The sequence below is a fragment of the Triplophysa dalaica genome, chromosome 19, assembly GCF_015846415.1.
Source record: "Triplophysa dalaica isolate WHDGS20190420 chromosome 19, ASM1584641v1, whole genome shotgun sequence".
NCBI classification, from domain to species: domain Eukaryota; kingdom Metazoa; phylum Chordata; class Actinopteri; order Cypriniformes; family Nemacheilidae; genus Triplophysa; species Triplophysa dalaica.
In genome coordinates this window covers 4,043,884-4,060,346 of record NC_079560.1, presented here as the reverse complement: position 1 = coordinate 4,060,346, position 16,463 = coordinate 4,043,884, and the positions used below count along the sequence as shown (strand labels likewise).

General features: G+C 37.3%; 1 protein-coding gene across 11 annotated transcripts in view; it reads left to right on the top strand.

Annotated features, from left to right (window-relative positions):
• Nucleotides 1-13,593, top strand: part of nedd4l (NEDD4 like E3 ubiquitin protein ligase) — a 57,038-nt gene extending 43,445 nt beyond the window's left edge. For all 11 annotated transcript variants that reach the window (XM_056730484.1, XM_056730483.1, XM_056730482.1 and 8 more), the window contains 16 exons: nt 1,019-1,216; nt 2,834-2,911; nt 5,022-5,076; nt 5,873-5,931; nt 6,534-6,599; nt 6,906-7,135; nt 7,801-7,922; nt 8,075-8,145; nt 8,227-8,322; nt 8,479-8,552; nt 8,848-8,908; nt 9,057-9,116; nt 9,602-9,709; nt 10,611-10,707; nt 11,322-11,394; nt 11,745-13,593. In XM_056730484.1, coding sequence (XP_056586462.1) covers nt 1,019-1,216; nt 2,834-2,911; nt 5,022-5,076; nt 5,873-5,931; nt 6,534-6,599; nt 6,906-7,135; nt 7,801-7,922; nt 8,075-8,145; nt 8,227-8,322; nt 8,479-8,552; nt 8,848-8,908; nt 9,057-9,116; nt 9,602-9,709; nt 10,611-10,707; nt 11,322-11,394; nt 11,745-11,847 — 1,551 coding nt within the window. In that variant the 3' untranslated portion in view covers nt 11,848-13,593. The remainder of the gene's footprint in view (nt 1-1,018; nt 1,217-2,833; nt 2,912-5,021; nt 5,077-5,872; nt 5,932-6,533; nt 6,600-6,905; nt 7,136-7,800; nt 7,923-8,074; nt 8,146-8,226; nt 8,323-8,478; nt 8,553-8,847; nt 8,909-9,056; nt 9,117-9,601; nt 9,710-10,610; nt 10,708-11,321; nt 11,395-11,744) is intronic.
• The last annotated feature ends 2,870 nt before the right edge of the window (nt 13,594-16,463 follow it).

Here is a 16,463-nt window from a genome sequence, read left to right as displayed (position 1 = left end):
AGGCTATTGTTGTATTGCTAAAATCCAACCGCTTACTACTTTATGCCAAAGATTGATCTTGTTATTTTAGGCGTATAGAATTTGCTTAAGGGAAACACCAGTACTTTAGAACCAGTGAGCAGTGTTAAATCGTCTTACATTTATTCACTTGACTTGCACTTTTGTCCACAGCGACTATACAAAGTAAATTTTATCATTTGCATTTCCTGGGATTTAAACACTGGGAACAGGTTGTGCAGATCTGACTCCCTTTTGTTTGTTTTGTATTCAAATGAAAGAATAACCGGAACAAATTCACCAGTCTGATATGTGTGTTGCATTTTAAGCATTCGAAGATGAATGTTCTTGCAAAATATTGAGTATATCCAATTTCTTTTACATCTATAAATGATAAGGGCTGTACTGGTTCAGAAGAACTTTAATTAAAATTGTGAAAGGATAACGTTTGTTATGGAAGCAATAGAGTGAAATAGGAACAGAGGATAAATGAAGGTTCTCTTTGAGTTGTGTGCTAATATAAAATGAAGAACGATCACAAATCCCATCTCATTATTCAAACCTTTTGGTTTAAAAAATGTACCAACTTATAACAAAAATAAATTATCCATAATATCTATATTATATATAGATATATATATAGAAATATTAATGTTTTATTGTCTAAAAGTGAATATGAAGTTGTTTTCTTTGCAGTATTAGAGGTCTGAAATTTGGGAGAAATATTGTTAGTCGTTGACAGAATGAAACAAAAATTATTCTTTTGCCTAAACACATACCTAGAAATAGTGAATTAAGAAAAAGTAAAAATAATTTTGAAATTGGCCTCTTAATTATTTCAGCAGCAATAGACTTGTATTTTAGTGCGATTCATTGGCCAAAAAATGTTGCGAAATGTTAATCTCTCTATCCTTGTATGGATGGAAGAGTGAACAGAGATGGAAAGATGGAATAATGTTTTATTTATGCAATTTACAGCACATTAAAGCATCAAATAACATAATTTATTTTCCTTTCACAGGGAGCTAATAACGCCCCGGTACGGCGAGCCGTAAAGGACACGTTTTCAAACCCTCAGTCCCCACAGCCTTCACCCTACAGCTCACCCAAATCCCAGCACAAGTCGACCCACAGCTTCCTGCCCCCCGGCTGGGAAATGAGAATGGCGCCCAATGGACGACCGTTCTTCATTGACCACAACAGCAGAAACACCACCTGGGTAAGACAAACACACACAAGCTCTTAAACCTAGTGAACGTAGACAGCATTTCAATGCATCAATGGTCAGACGGCAAGCTTCCTGTCACTTTCTTGCAAAGAAGGGAATCGCAGAATGCATTGCAATAAGTGGGAAAACTTGTGACCACAGCTTAGGTACATAATACTTTATAGAAATCAATTGTGTGTCCCGTGAGTCTTTTGCTGAAGACTGCGGAGTTGCTAGAGCATCGCGGCTCATTTGCTTTTGGCACAGACCTACAGTCTTATTTGCTGATGAAGTTACTGTTTATACACAGTGGGGTGCACATCTATATCTATTTATATCTCGCACTTAAGCATTTGTTTACTACTGTACAAATGGCTCGTTGGCACTGTTTTTACCTGTCAGCAGGGAGTGTCTGACCTGTAGCTTAACCGGCCTTTACTTTTCTCACATCGATCAGCCTAAATCCACCTGCAGCGTCCGTTCGCAGAATGTATATCTGTGCTCTGCTGTTATTGTGGGAAAAAAAGCATTTTGTTGATATATAGTAGGTGATGAAAATAAAGATAAGGGGTAGATCATGTGTTTTGTTGGATAAAAAAAGTGCAAATATAGGTGATTGTGTGGCTCCAAATGGAGGTCGGCTGACTTCCTGAAAATACTGAATGACCACCCTGCTGAAAAAAGCAAAAGAAAGCCAATTGAAACCATCACAGAAACTCTAATGGTTTCCATTAAAATACCAACATGATCTTTTTCCATGAAAACAATTACAAAATTGTAAACAAAAAGTTTTAGACATTATTCTAATAGGATTAATCTGCCAAATAACACCTCACCAATAGAAATCCATCACATACCAGACACCATTATAGTGTCCGTTAAAACCAATTCAATTCCCATTATAACCATTAAATCCATTGCATTTTCTGTTGTGAGTTCTATTGGTTTTTAAGCATGGATTGTTCGTAGGTGACAAATGGTTTCGCTAACTTACAGTTGTCAATCGTTGTGGTAATTGTGTTGTGTTTATTTATACTCGATAACCAACTGATATTTGTTTATTTTAACCAATAATATTGCAGCTTTGAATTTTCGTGGTAGTGCTTTTAGGAAACACGGGCTATCCCGGATCTACACACAGTCTTTAACACGCATGAATGCCCTTAAGCTGGAGGGATGCCCCGGGTGAGGCATGTCTGGCACATTTAGACCCGTTCTGCCACCTGGTGTCTGACGGAGGAACTGCAATTTCTGTGCAGTGGCATAATTTCCCCCAACACAGCTTGCTTTTTTTCCGTCTTTCTGTGTCAAATGTCTTGTATCCTCTTTTTTTTTTTTTTCATCGATCGGGTTTACACACAACACAAACTGGCATCTGCTCCAGTTGCATGTCAACTGTGATTTACGGTGTATGTGTTTTATTATGTCCTCAGAGGATTGGTATATGAAGAGTGTGAAAGTGCTTTATGTCCCTATGGAGATATGAGAGATACACAATTGTTTCAATTTCCCTTCCGTATTGGTTGCATCATTGCTTTTTGGCTGAAGACACTGAATGCAATTTACTGATAAAGCCTTCGGGAAAATCTGAGCTTGTGTAAGTCAACCTCTCTCTCTCTCTCTTTTCAGGAAGATCCACGGTTAAAGTATCCCGTTCACATGAGGACAAAAGCATCTCTAGACCCCGGTGACCTCGGCCCACTTCCTGTGAGTATAATAGGAGCGCTGGAGCCATATTACCCACAAATCCATGTCCTTTCAGCAGATAAGTACCCCTGTCTGATATGTGACCTTGTGTTGATGCACAAATATGAATGAAACATCCATATCACGCAATAATCAAGCTCACATCAATTTTTAGACTATTGTCATGCCAGCGAAAAGCCAAACAGCCTAATGACACAAAACACTAGCAGACATCATTGGCTTTTCAGATTTCTTCATGCTAACAGGCTACAAGAATGCAGAGCTTCTAGAAACAGTGCATCCATGGACACCAAATAATACAATTATTATTTCCTTAAATGTGAATTTCACCTTCATATTGGAATACGTGCCAAGCACTAACCAGAGAATTGGGCTCATCTAATTTACATGCATTTTTTTCAGCATATATTTATACAAACATGTCATGCACATGCATGCAATTTAAGAATATATGCACATTTCTAAAACCTATAAACCCTTTTCCACATTCACACCCTGGATTTTGCTCTAAATATATATAAAAAAAAAGATCCTCCAGTTCCTAGACAGTGTTTTCAGAGTGTCATGTTCTCACTTTATGAATATGATTTTTCAACACTTTAAACCAGCCTTACAGTCGCTCTGTCTAAGCTGCTGGTGTGTGTGTGATTTTTCTCTGGTCTTTCGGTGGCGTTGGGAAACATGCTGTGCTCTGGGCTCGATGATGTTTGTTGCAGAATCTTCCAGAGGAGGTCGGTCCTCTCACAGCCTGCGTGTTTACCTGCCTGCCCACCAGCCTGTCTGACCTTTGACCTTGCTACCCCTCTTTATCATGACTGGCATGAATGACTGTCCCTCTTTTCAATGTTCTTTTACTTTCTGTCACGTTTCACTTTCCATTTCTTGTTCTCATTTTTGTTTGTCTCTGTTTCTACTTTCTCTGCAGGGCTCAACTTTTTAGACGTCTTAAAGGAACAGTTCACCAAAAATGAACATTTTCTTACGCTCAAGTTGTTTCAAATATGTATCCATTTCTTTGTTCTAATGAACACAGAAAAATGTATTTGGATTTTTTCTTGGATTTATTGACCCTTTAAATTTTGTATTTATTTATTCTGTGTAGGCATTTTTGAAAAGAAAAAAAGAAAGCTTTTTGTGCAAAATTATTTGAAAATCTTATAAAAGAAAGGACAGCCAAATGTACTTCAATTGATTCATAGTCATGAACTTTTAGTTTTCTGCTTGCTAGGTGGTACTTGATGGAGGATTTAATAATTGAACTAATATCAATATTTTATTAAACAGAAATATATGTAATATCCAAGAAAATATTTAAGTTGTATTGTATTGCCCAGTCTTGCCGATGGAGACATTCAGTAACATTTGTGTTTATTGTTGAGCTCTTTGTCTGTTTTATGTCTACCCTGCTTCCTCTCTGTCTCTTTAACATTGTCCTCACTCACTTTATATCTCTCTCTCTGTTGGGTGAATTCAGGAATATTGTGTCATTGTTAAAACGAAACCCAGTTGACCTGAATTGACCATATAATTAATTCCTCTCTGCACGTATCTCTTTCTTTTTTTCTTGAACGTTTTGTTCCCATCAGTTTCTTGGTGTCCTCCACACTTGACTGCACAGCGCTCATCCTGTGCTTCATTCTATGCCAGTTTTGGTTGATGCCGTTCTCGCACTGGTCTCTCAGTTGTGAGCGACGGTCTCGTCTCTTTTCCAGATCCCCTGTGTGGGTCGTGAAACAGCTTCCCTTGATGTTGTGGTTTATGAATTGTCGGCCTGTTTGGAAGTGTATTCACGGCTGTGTTATGTTAGGCATGAGAATTGCTTGTGATGTTGGCATCAACATGGCATTGATGGTCCTTGGGGTCTCGTCTCTCAAAAGAGGGGGGCAGTGTGTGTGTTTGTGAAGTGAATGAATGACAAAACGACAGGCCTGCGCTCTTCTGCATGCCGGGTTGGAAACCCCACACCGAACACATGAGGAATCTTCATATGTTTCTGTTCTTTCCTCGCGTCATGTTATTCATTGCAGTTTTTGTGTCTGTGTAACAGTGGTTGTTAAATATTGGTGTGTCGGTGTGGTCTGATCTCAATCTTTTCTTTCTAAATGTACAGCCGGGGTGGGAGGAACGAGTGCATGCAGATGGACGGACCTTTTACATCGACCACAGTAAGGACACAATCTAAATGATATTGGTTTTGTATCATTCATGATATTTATAATGTTTGAATGCACTGGATGCTTTGGGTATTTCATATTATTTCTTTATTGTCTGACATTAAAGTGTCTTTTTACATTTTTGACGCCATGTTTTTTTAATAAAAAATTATGAATTTAATAAAATAAAAATTAAACGGAATTAATTTAATAAAATCGAATAAAACTTAAAATAGTTTCAATTATATAAGTATTTTTTATTAAATGCTTTTTTTATTGAATATTTTATAGAATTAAATATGTATTGTGTATTTATTATCAACAGGTTCACAGATACTCTCAGGTTCCTATTTGTTACTTTGTTTCTGTAACTTTGTTATCAGCGGTGTAAACGATTAGCTATTTACATGTTTAACGTAACACGAGTTGTGAGATCAGTTTTCTCATGCATCATTAAATGTGTCCTACACGTCCGTCCCTGCTGTGTTTTTAAACACAGGTTCGCTCGATATACACCTGATGACAACAGCAGCTGTTCACAAACACAAGCTCATTTCAGATTATTCTGTGTCACTTTGCTTTTTTTAAAAGTCATTTTAGTGCAACTAGCATTACCAAATTTGACCACAGAGTTTTACAGTTATTAAAGTACCAGTAGCCAACCATAAGCATATTTAGATAGCATTCATCTTTATTTTTAATCCTTAATCTTTTTATTTGAGATTTTTCTTAACATTTGTAAATATTTGTTAAGATACCAACAATAAAAGAAGTGATGTTGACTTACAAAAAATCCTCTTCTCCTCAGATACCAAAAAGACTCAGTGGGAAGACCCTAGACTGCAAAGTCCTGCCATCACAGGACCCGTGAGTGTCCTTTTATCTCTGTCATCACCCTTGTCTTCTAACACTTATGGCTTTTGTACATAAAAAGACAAAACACGGTCGCTATAAATACGCCATGGTGGCTCCAAATTAACCGTGATTCTTTTGTCATAAAACCATGGTTACACAAATGGTAGTCAGTCCCCTGGACAAAAATGGTTGCTACACGTTTACTATAGTAAAACCATGGTTAATTTTCAAAGCTTGGACAGAAAATGCATCTGAAATTAATTCTTAAAGGGATAGTTCTCCCCAAAATGATAATTCTGTCATTATTTACTCTTATCAACCCTTAGATTGTCTCAAACCTCTATACATACAGTGTCAGATAAATAAATACTGTGGTAGTCAATGGGGGGTGAGATTTGACAATCTTCCAGATATCTTCCTGTGTGTTCAGCAGAACAGACATGTATACAGGTTTGGAACAATCTGAGGGGTGAGTAAATGATGACAATATTTAATACCAATGACATCATTTCTTGTTTTGTTTTTTTACATGTTTCAACATTCTTGCATGTCCATGTAACACCCCCAGAATATGAGAGATGGTATGTGAATTTTATTTGTTTGTCTTTTCATAGGCTGTGCCTTATTCCAGAGAATTCAAGCAGAAGTACGACTACTTCAGAAAGAAGTTAAAGAAGCCGGTAAGAAGTGTTTCCTAGACATCGCAGCTCATTCCTCACTTGCTGTATTCCTGGACGCACTAATTTATTCCGTGTGAAATCTTCGGCAAGGAGCATTTTTTCCGTAGGGTGTTAAATTGTTCTTCACGCGACAGAAACGTAGCTCAGAACTGTGACCGTTTCAGGCAATATACTGTAATGCCAGGCGGAAATGTTGGTGTGAAGTGGATATCTGTGATATGATGAACGGTATTTTATTGTTGTTATGATTCGATGACTAGGATGAAACTGTATGTCACGTTCTCTCTCTCTGTTTCTCTTCCACAGGCAGATATTCCTAACCGCTTCGAGATGAAGCTTCACAGAAACAACATCTTCGAGGAGTCATACAGACGCATCATGTCTCTGAAGAGACCAGACAGTCTGAAAGCTCGTCTGTGGATTGAGTTTGAATCAGAGAAGGGGCTGGACTATGGAGGCGTGGCCAGAGAATGGTTCTTCCTGCTCTCCAAAGAGATGTTTAACCCTTATTATGGCCTGTTTGAATACTCCGCCACGTAAGTCAACTAAAGTTTTTTTGTCTTTTTAAACAAACCTAAATCCTGAACCTCCAACTTCCAGTTGTCTACTCCGTGCATCCGTTCTATTGTGTATCTCTGCTTTACCTCACCATGTTTGCTTTTCTTATTATCTGTGTTTTTTGGATCAATGTCAGTGTTTTGTAGTCGGATCGTCATATACCTGTGAGCAGGCCTCAAATCTGTTCTTGTCAGTTCTGTCATAATATTTTGTTTCTCCGAATTCTCCTTTAAAATTCATAAGAAAACCATAATTTGTTTGAAGGTCACGTGTATGAAATTTAGCGGGATCTAGTGGTAAAGTTGCGAATTGCAACCAATGGCACAGGCCACCGCTCGACCCTCCTTTTTTGACACAGCACTAAGATGTCGTCACATTTTGAGCGTCTTTGCCGGAGGAGATAACATATTTACCAAACACACTATGTAGAGCAGTTTGTCCATTAGGTCTACTGTAGAAACAACATGGTGTATAACATGCAAGGGGACCCGCGGTGTATGTAGATCGAAACGCTTCATTATGTAAGGTCTTTTTGCACACCTCTGAAGACAAAGTTATGTATATTATATTGCATTTCTGTCAAAACAATCCTCCAAAAAATGACACACAGCACCTTTAACTTCTCCCTTGTGTCTGGCTTCAGGGATAACTACACACTTCAGATCAATTCAAACTCCGGCCTCTGCAATGAAGATCACCTCTCATACTTCAAGTTCATTGGACGGGTGGCTGGCATGGCCGTGTATCACGGCAAACTGTTGGACGGTACGTGAACCTGTTATCTTTGACGGCCAAATACTAATTAAAAAAAAATATTTTTTTGTTTTTTTTCTATAGCTTTATTGTTTGATTTATTTTGTTTGGTGTTTTGGTTGTGTTTCCTAATAGAAGCTACAATGTCATTGTTTGTGTTTTAGGTTTCTTCATTCGACCGTTCTATAAAATGATGCTGGGCAAGCAGATCACGCTGAATGATATGGAGTCAGTGGTACGTTACACACACACACTTCAGTCCTCAGTATAAAAAAATTACAGACACAAAACTGTTTAATTCTGTTATTCACTATAGGACAGTGAATACTACAACTCTTTAAAATGGATTCTGGAGAACGATCCCACAGAACTGGACTTGCGGTTCTGCATTGATGAGGACAACTTTGGGCAGGTAACATAAAGTACCATAAGTTGATTTGTAGTGTGAACTATATTTTTATTTGATCAAAAATTTTAGCCTTATATGCAAGTTGCTTTTCATAAAGTAAATGTTAGCAAAGTTTTTAATAGACATCTACAATAATTATGTTTTAAAATGTTTTCATAGACTTACCAGGTGGATTTGAAGCCAAGCGGTTCAGACATGGTCGTAACCAATGACAATAAAAAGGAATACATAGAGTAAGTTACTGTAATACAGTTGTTTTAAAGAAGCCTTTCAACATTAAAGTATGATTTTGAAACTAAAGTATGATTATTTGTCTGCTATGTATAAAAAAATAGAGTAGATCGGTTAAAAATTTGCCCCCATTGACTTTCCATGGTCATTTTTATTTATACTATGGAAAGTCGATGGGGGCAAATTTTGAAGTGAACTACTCCTTTAAAGTGACAGGACTTATGCTACACTAATACATCTGTCTGTATTTTGTCTTACACTAGCGTCTTACACTTACTGTTTTTTTACCCTGCACAGTTTGGTGATTCAATGGCGGTTTGTGAACAGGGTTCAAAAGCAGATGAACGCCTTTTTGGAGGTATGAAATCACAACCCGAACACACAGCAATCTGTAGTTGCATGTGTTGCCACAATGTGGCAGCAAACACTAGCTTATTCCTGATAACCAAACTTGCCTACCAACATACCTACTAGAGAATGTTCTGATTTGTTTTTGTGTTTCACAGGGTTTCACCGAGCTCATTCCTATTGATTTAATTAAGATCTTTGATGAAAACGAACTGGAGGTACAGTAACAATTCACTTCCCACGTATCAGTAATTCATTTTGCTGTTGTCATGGAGACTGCATCCTCCCTGCCTAAAACCTGTATAGAATTATGCTTATGGTAGCAAACTATGATGTTTATGTGTTTCTTTCTCCCACCGCAGAAGGGGATGATGTCATAGATCACATAAACATGTTATGAAAGGAAATATATCACTGAAATTTTTCATTGTTCATTTTTTCTTTTTCATTCTGACTTAGTAGTTTTTTATTTTATGTCATGCTTAAAGCTAAGTTCCTTTTAAGTTGAATATTTTTTAAGGTTTTTATTGACATCTAGTGTTATTTCCATGTGTAATGAACGCAGGATGTACAGTTGTAGTTTACCATTTTAGCATATGCTTTCCATCAAAACCTCAGATGCGGTCAGTTTTATTTAGTTGTCAAATGTTTTAATTTGGTGTTAGTTTTGCTTTGTGTAAGTGTTAGTGTTCCGTTTCACCAGCTGTTGATGTGTGGTTTGGGAGATGTGGATGTGAATGACTGGAGACAGCACACTATCTATAAGAACGGCTTCTGTCCCAATCATCCTGTGATCCAGTGGTTCTGGAAGGTATGTACCGTCTGTCTTATTTCTAAAATCATTCTTCCTCATCTCCTCACTTCTCCGCTGATCCTCAGTCGATGAGGTCATGAAGAACACCTCACGTCTTGCAAGGGTTAAGGAGGCTTCCAGACAAGCAACTCTACATAAATTTGTCGTTAGACGTTTACGTACATACATTTGGCAGACGCTTTTATCCAAAGCAACTTACATTGCGTTGTATTATACATTTGTTTCTGACTATATGCAATCGCCTTGGATCGAACCCATGACCTTGGCATAGCTAGTGCCATGCTCTTACCACTGAGCCACAGGAAAGCTTATAAACCTTATAAATTTAGTTTTTTTTATTTTGCTTCTAATGCCTGCTTGTGTATGTGTTTGTGAGCTCATGTTATGTCCACATCAGATAGTGACCGATCAAAGTTTGATGTGAGGTTCATCGAGTGTTTGCTCTGATGAAAGAGTTAGAGAGAGCATTATGAACTTCTTATCAGCTGTCTCAAGCCAGACTCACACACACACTCAAATACATACAAATTTACTCTGCAATACATTGTTCATAAGTGCATATGTGCCACATGTCAGAGCCGAAGCCTAGGGACATACAGTAAAATGATTATGTGACAAAAAAATATCCTGTCCTTTCATAACTCCTTCCTTTCCACGAATAGAAATATTGCTACTGCAAAATAAAAATGCAACAGCGCTGCGACATGAAATGTTTGCAGTCAGTTGTAAGGAATATGTAATAAATCTGAAAACATTCCTTATGTGAAGGAAAGAACACCCTGTGTTTCTTGATTATTAAGTCTGATTGATAAACAGCTGGAATGATGTCACTATTGCCATTGAAATGAACAGATGAACGTTGATTTGTAATTGAATGCATCTTTTTGTGTCATCTCAGGCTGTGTTGTTAATGGATGCAGAGAAGAGGATCAGACTTCTGCAGTTTGTCACCGGAACATCCAGAGTGCCAATGAACGGCTTCGCTGAACTCTACGGTAAAATTGATTGCACGGAATCACATATATATGCATGATTTTGTAATTGAATACCATCCATTTTTGACCCTGGATGACAAAACCAGTCTTAAGGGGCAATTTTTCGAAATTGAGATTTTTAAATTATCTTAAAGCTGAAGAAATAAGCTTTCTATTGATATGTGGTTTGTTAGGTTGTATTTGACACTATCTGGCGGAACAACAACTGTTTACAAAGCTGGAATCTGAGGATGCAAAAAAGCTAAATATTGAGAAATCGCCTTTGAAGTTGTTCATCTGAGGCACTGTAGCATCCCATAAACTCACAAAAAGAAAGTTTTTATACCTTTACGGTAAAAAATATCTTCATGGAACATGATCTTTCCTAAAAAGAAAAATCTGTCATTTTTACCCCTACAAATTTTTTTGACGATTACTAAAAATGTTCCCGAGCTACTTAAGACTGGTTTTGTTGTCCTGGGTCACATTTAAGTATGTTAAATGTTTATTATTATTCGTCATGTTTTCATGAAGATATTTATAGCAGCTTAATTATTTCCTTGCCCCTCTGAGAGCTATGGGACGAGTTTGCTGTCTCCTGATTGGTCCTTTATGAATCATGTGATCTCTTGCAGGTTCCAATGGGCCACAGTTGTTTACTATAGAGCAGTGGGGAACACCTGACAAACTCCCTCGGGCTCACACATGGTAGGCAAGATTTGAAACTTAATGTACACAAAGAATGTTTAGATAGAAATGTTGTTCCTATTCCATAAAAGTTTTATTTTCCATAATAAAACACAGTAGTTCAGTCCTGGATGCTGATCGGTCAATATGCTTTATTCAGAATAAGGCACAACTATGACTTTTTAAATTTTATCACTGCACATCCCACACAGCATTGTCATTTGCATATCAATATGATCTTACTGTTGACATGTCATGGACTCGATTGCTTAAATATTCATAAACATTCTATAAAGACGTCACACTGTGCTGATTTATATCAACATGATAATAATATATAATCTTGTTCACAATCTATTTTGCTTTTCCAGCTTTAACCGCTTGGACCTCCCGACTTATGAGTCATTTGAAGACCTGCGGGAAAAGCTTCTCATGGCGGTGGAGAACGCCCAAGGCTTCGAGGGCGTCGACTAAAGAGACCCCTTAATAAACACCTGATCCCCTAGAGCAACCGATGAGCAGAGACATGTACAACAAACACAAACTTATCGTCACACACACACACTCTCGAGTTGCCATTGTACAGCCAGATCCCAGCATCTGCAGGCGTGTGATGTCACACAGTATATGCATGTATCTGTCTAGCTGGAACACCATGGGCTGTGAACCCCTTTCCGAGACGCCAAACAACTCTATGTATCCCTTCCCAACACCTTTTTTCTTTAAGTTACTCTCTAGGCCACTTTAGCGTTTGCATCGACAGTAATTCAAAGAAACGGAAAGAATCAGCTCGGATACACTTCAGTGTTTGATGAAGCCTCAGTGGGTGTGGCCTCGGAGTGGGTGTGGCCTCGATACATCGAAACGACCACCGCGACCAATCCCGTTTATGCATATCTCGATCGAACACTGCAGTGAAGAGGCAACGATGAACTCGCTTATCAGGTCTTATTACCACCAGGTTACCTTAGGAAGTACAGCCAGGATGAAGGGCGCCGCCTCATCCTCACTTATTCTGTCCACTCACCAAATTTCTCCTTCCTTCCTCGAGGATTGGTTTTTATCTTTCGCAACGCCAAGAAGAATCGGGATGTTAATAATTGTTTTTAATAGTTTATTATCGCTGTTAACATTACTGTTATCATTCTTTCTGAGTAAACGGATCTTTGCACCAACAACGTGGTTTACTTTTTTAAACGAAAATGCATCAGTGGCCTGGGTGTATTGGAATAGATATCCATGTCGTCGTGGGTAGCGAAAAACAAGCAAACAAAAAAACATGATCATCACGGTTATTGTATTGCTATGAAACTGGCATGAACACGTATCTTGTGTTTCGATATGATTACGTAGTAATTATAAAACTATTCTCCTTCTTGGTGGAAAGTGAGATCGGAGAGACGGATGAACGAGGACATGCATTTGAAATGCGAATGAGGGTTTTCTTAAAATGTAATAAGTATTGTTCTTAATTATTATGATTCTATCTGTTCATAATGCTGTAAATGAGTTTGGGGTGAGGAAGGGTTGGATTCTTTTACTGTATGTGTCGGAAGTATTAATGAGAAGCTATCCTAAAAAGCGCTGTGATTCAACTCTGCAAGTCTTGCAGACTTTCAGTATGTAAACGTTCTTTCTTAGTCTTTCTTTATTTCTTCTAACACCACCGAACCTAAACGGGCACTTTATTGATCATGTCACCATTTTTTTTTTCTTTGTGAACTTGAATGTGATTATATATTGTTTCTTTAATGGCACTCGGTGCAATTTCTGTGGTTTATAATCTGCCTGCTGCTAACATATCAGTCGTGAAGCAGGGTTGCAGATTGAATTTTGCACCTACAGCTGATCTGGAGTCAGCTTGACCGCTCTTCCTATGGTTTGCTGTTGAAGGGACAGGTCGAGCCGGCAGCTGTTCCTGGATCAGCTCTGTAGAAGCGAGCTCCACCTGGAGTAAGACTTCAGACTGATTCTTTTTGTATTTTCTGTTCTTCTGCATCTCTCCTCACTCACACATTTCGGGCCGCTTGAATTGTAACGTGGCTCTGTAGGTTTGTAATAATATGATTCTTGTTATTGCTATGAATGACCCTTTCTCTTTTTGTAGGGGCTGTTGTTTTTTATTGATGACGAACATTTACTTTGTCTTGGATCTTGCTCGGCGCAAGACCTTGCAATTGGTATAACTTCCTTCAAAATAAACTGATAAATAGAATCGGACGTGATTGTTTTACTGTGTTACAGCATTGAAACGTTTTTAAAGACGTTATTATTAATCGAAGCGACTTACGTGCATTTGAGGTATTCACATTTATCAGTATATAGTGCCTTGCAGAAGTATTCATCCCCTTCATTTTATTCACATTTCGATGTGTTGCTGCTTTATCTTAAACTACTTTTAATATTTTTTCACATTAATCCACACTCCGTGCACGATAATGTCAAAACAAAAAACTGATTTGTGACTTAGAACCTGGCAAATTTATTACAAGTAATACAAATAAAACAGGGACATCGCATGAGTAGTCATAATCTTAACTCTGTAGTTGGTTAAAGCACATATACAGACTCACATTTTTTGGGGTATGGTACAAGCTTTACACATCTGAATTTGGCCCTTTTTGCCATTCTTCTCCTCAGATCTTCTCAAACTCTGTCAGGTTAGATGGAGATCATTTTCAGGTTTATACAGAGATGTTGAGTTGGGTTCAAGTCCAAGCACTAGCTGGGCCACTCAAGGACATAGACGGAGTTGTCCATAAACCACTCATGCATTGTTTTGGCTGTGTGCTTAGGATCACTGTCATCTTGGAGAATGAACATTCAGGTTCTGGATGTTCTGGGTTAGGTTTTAATGATCATTATCTCTGTATTTTGTCCCGTTGAGCTTTTCTTCTACTCTGACAAATGCCCCATCTGTCATGATGCTGTTTCCACCACACTTTACTGTTGAGATGGTTTGAGAAGGTGTTTAGCAGTGCTTGGTTTCTCCAGACGTGATGCATACATCTGAGATTCATCAGTCCAGTGAATCTTGTTTCCGACAGTTTGAAAGATTTGTTGAAAGGTTTTTGCATATTTCAACTTTTCATGTGTCCTTACGGAGTAAAAGAGTCTGGCCACTCTGCCATTAAGTCCAGATTGGTGAGTTGCAGGGATGTTTGTCCTTCTGTAAGTTTCTCCCATTTCCATATATGATCATGGAGCTCAAACAGAGTGATCATCAGCTTCATGGTCACCGCTCAAACCAAGACCCTTCTCCATCGATGGCTCAGTTTGGACAGGAGGTCAGCTGAAGTGAGAGAAATCCCAATTTCATTAAGGATTAAAGGATGCTTCTGTGACCCTTCAATACAGAATATTTGCTTTCAGAAGTCTTCCATAGATCTGTGTCTTGATACAATCCTGTCTCAGAGCTCAACTGGCAGTTATTTTGACCTCATGTCTTGGAATTTTACTTTGATGTGAATTTTCAGCTGTTGCATCTTTTATTGAGTGCTATTTGCTTCTTCAAATCATTCTTCCTTAATTGAATTTGCCACTTGTTAACTCCACTCATAATGTAGAAACATCAACAAGCAAAACTAATGCTTCTGAGCTCAATTTCAAGTATCCCAGAAAAGGGTATTAAGACTTATGCAATGTACTTATTTCAGTTTTTAATACATTGCTAAGTTGTTATATATCTGTTTTTTGTTTTGCCATTATTGTGCATGTAGTGTTGATTAATGTATTTTTATTTATTCAAAGTAGTTCAAGATAAGGCAGCAACCAAATTTGAATTAAAATGAAGGGGGATGAATACTTTTGCAAGGCACTGTATGTGTTTCTTGGGTTTCAAACCTACATCCTTTTAACACAATGCTTTTAAGAAAGACATTTGCCTAAGAAAATGTTTTGAGAATTATTTATGGATTCATATTTATGTAATTTGTGTAATGCTAATGCTAAATATGCTAATTTTTCAATGAATTGGGGAAACAAAACCAAGATTTTTAATTAATCTTTGTTTTAGTTCAAGCTTGGGTTAACTCCAGAATGGAAGGTTTTTTATTCAGGTAGAAGTTTGAAGGATATAAAAAATCTAACAAATAGAATTGAAAAACTTACTTCGATTCAGGCATATCGGCAGTTTTGTTGATTTAACCTGTTGGAGGTAAATGGGTTAAATCTTGTCAACATTCAGACTTTGAAATTAGTTCAAGGCTGCGTTGAGTTCAGATTTTCTTCTTTATGCATAAACATGACTAACCTACATCATTTATTAAAAAAATATATTAAAATGTGGTGTTTATTATAAAATGTTCAACTATTTATACTAAAACTATGTATATTTGTTATCTGTTGCCAACATATTTTATTCAAATTATTTTTAATGTCAAATACAGCACTGACGATTTTCTGACTCATCGTTATTTATAGATTTTTTTTTAAAAAAATTGGTTTATATTTATTTACATATTTATATGAATCTTTGTGTATTTACACACATTGGGCCTGCTAAATGTTGCCTAAGCCTAAATAGGTATTGAAATCTGCATTTTTTTAATATATATATTAATATATAATATATATATATATTACGTATGTTTTTTTTTAAGGTTTAAGCATGATATTTTTATTTTGTAGTTGACTATAGTATATATTTTGTTGTAATAGTATAATTAAATAAATGTTATACTATTTTATCAGCAAAGTCACCAGTGTTAAAAAAGGTCAAATTAACTCTCACAGTGTATTTATTATCCACACTTTGAGATAGATACACTGTGAGTGTTATTTTGGCATTTTTAACACTGACGATTTTACCGTTTATTACTAATTGTAATTTTTTCATTTAATTTGTTAATAACTTCATTTGTCGAATCATTTACGGTCGTTCAAGTGTTATAGTAGCGCGTTCGATTGAACTCCCTCAAGCACGTGGCGCGAGAGCTCTGTCGAGCGGTGAAAGAAACTCCGTTCATTCACATGCGCAATCTGCCGCCTATCAGATCCAAGGACAAGCAAACAGAAGCAGCTTGCTGTCCCGTACACTTTATCAAGTGCTCTCTGTCTGCAATCGCAAACAAGTCGAGCGCCAAACTCCC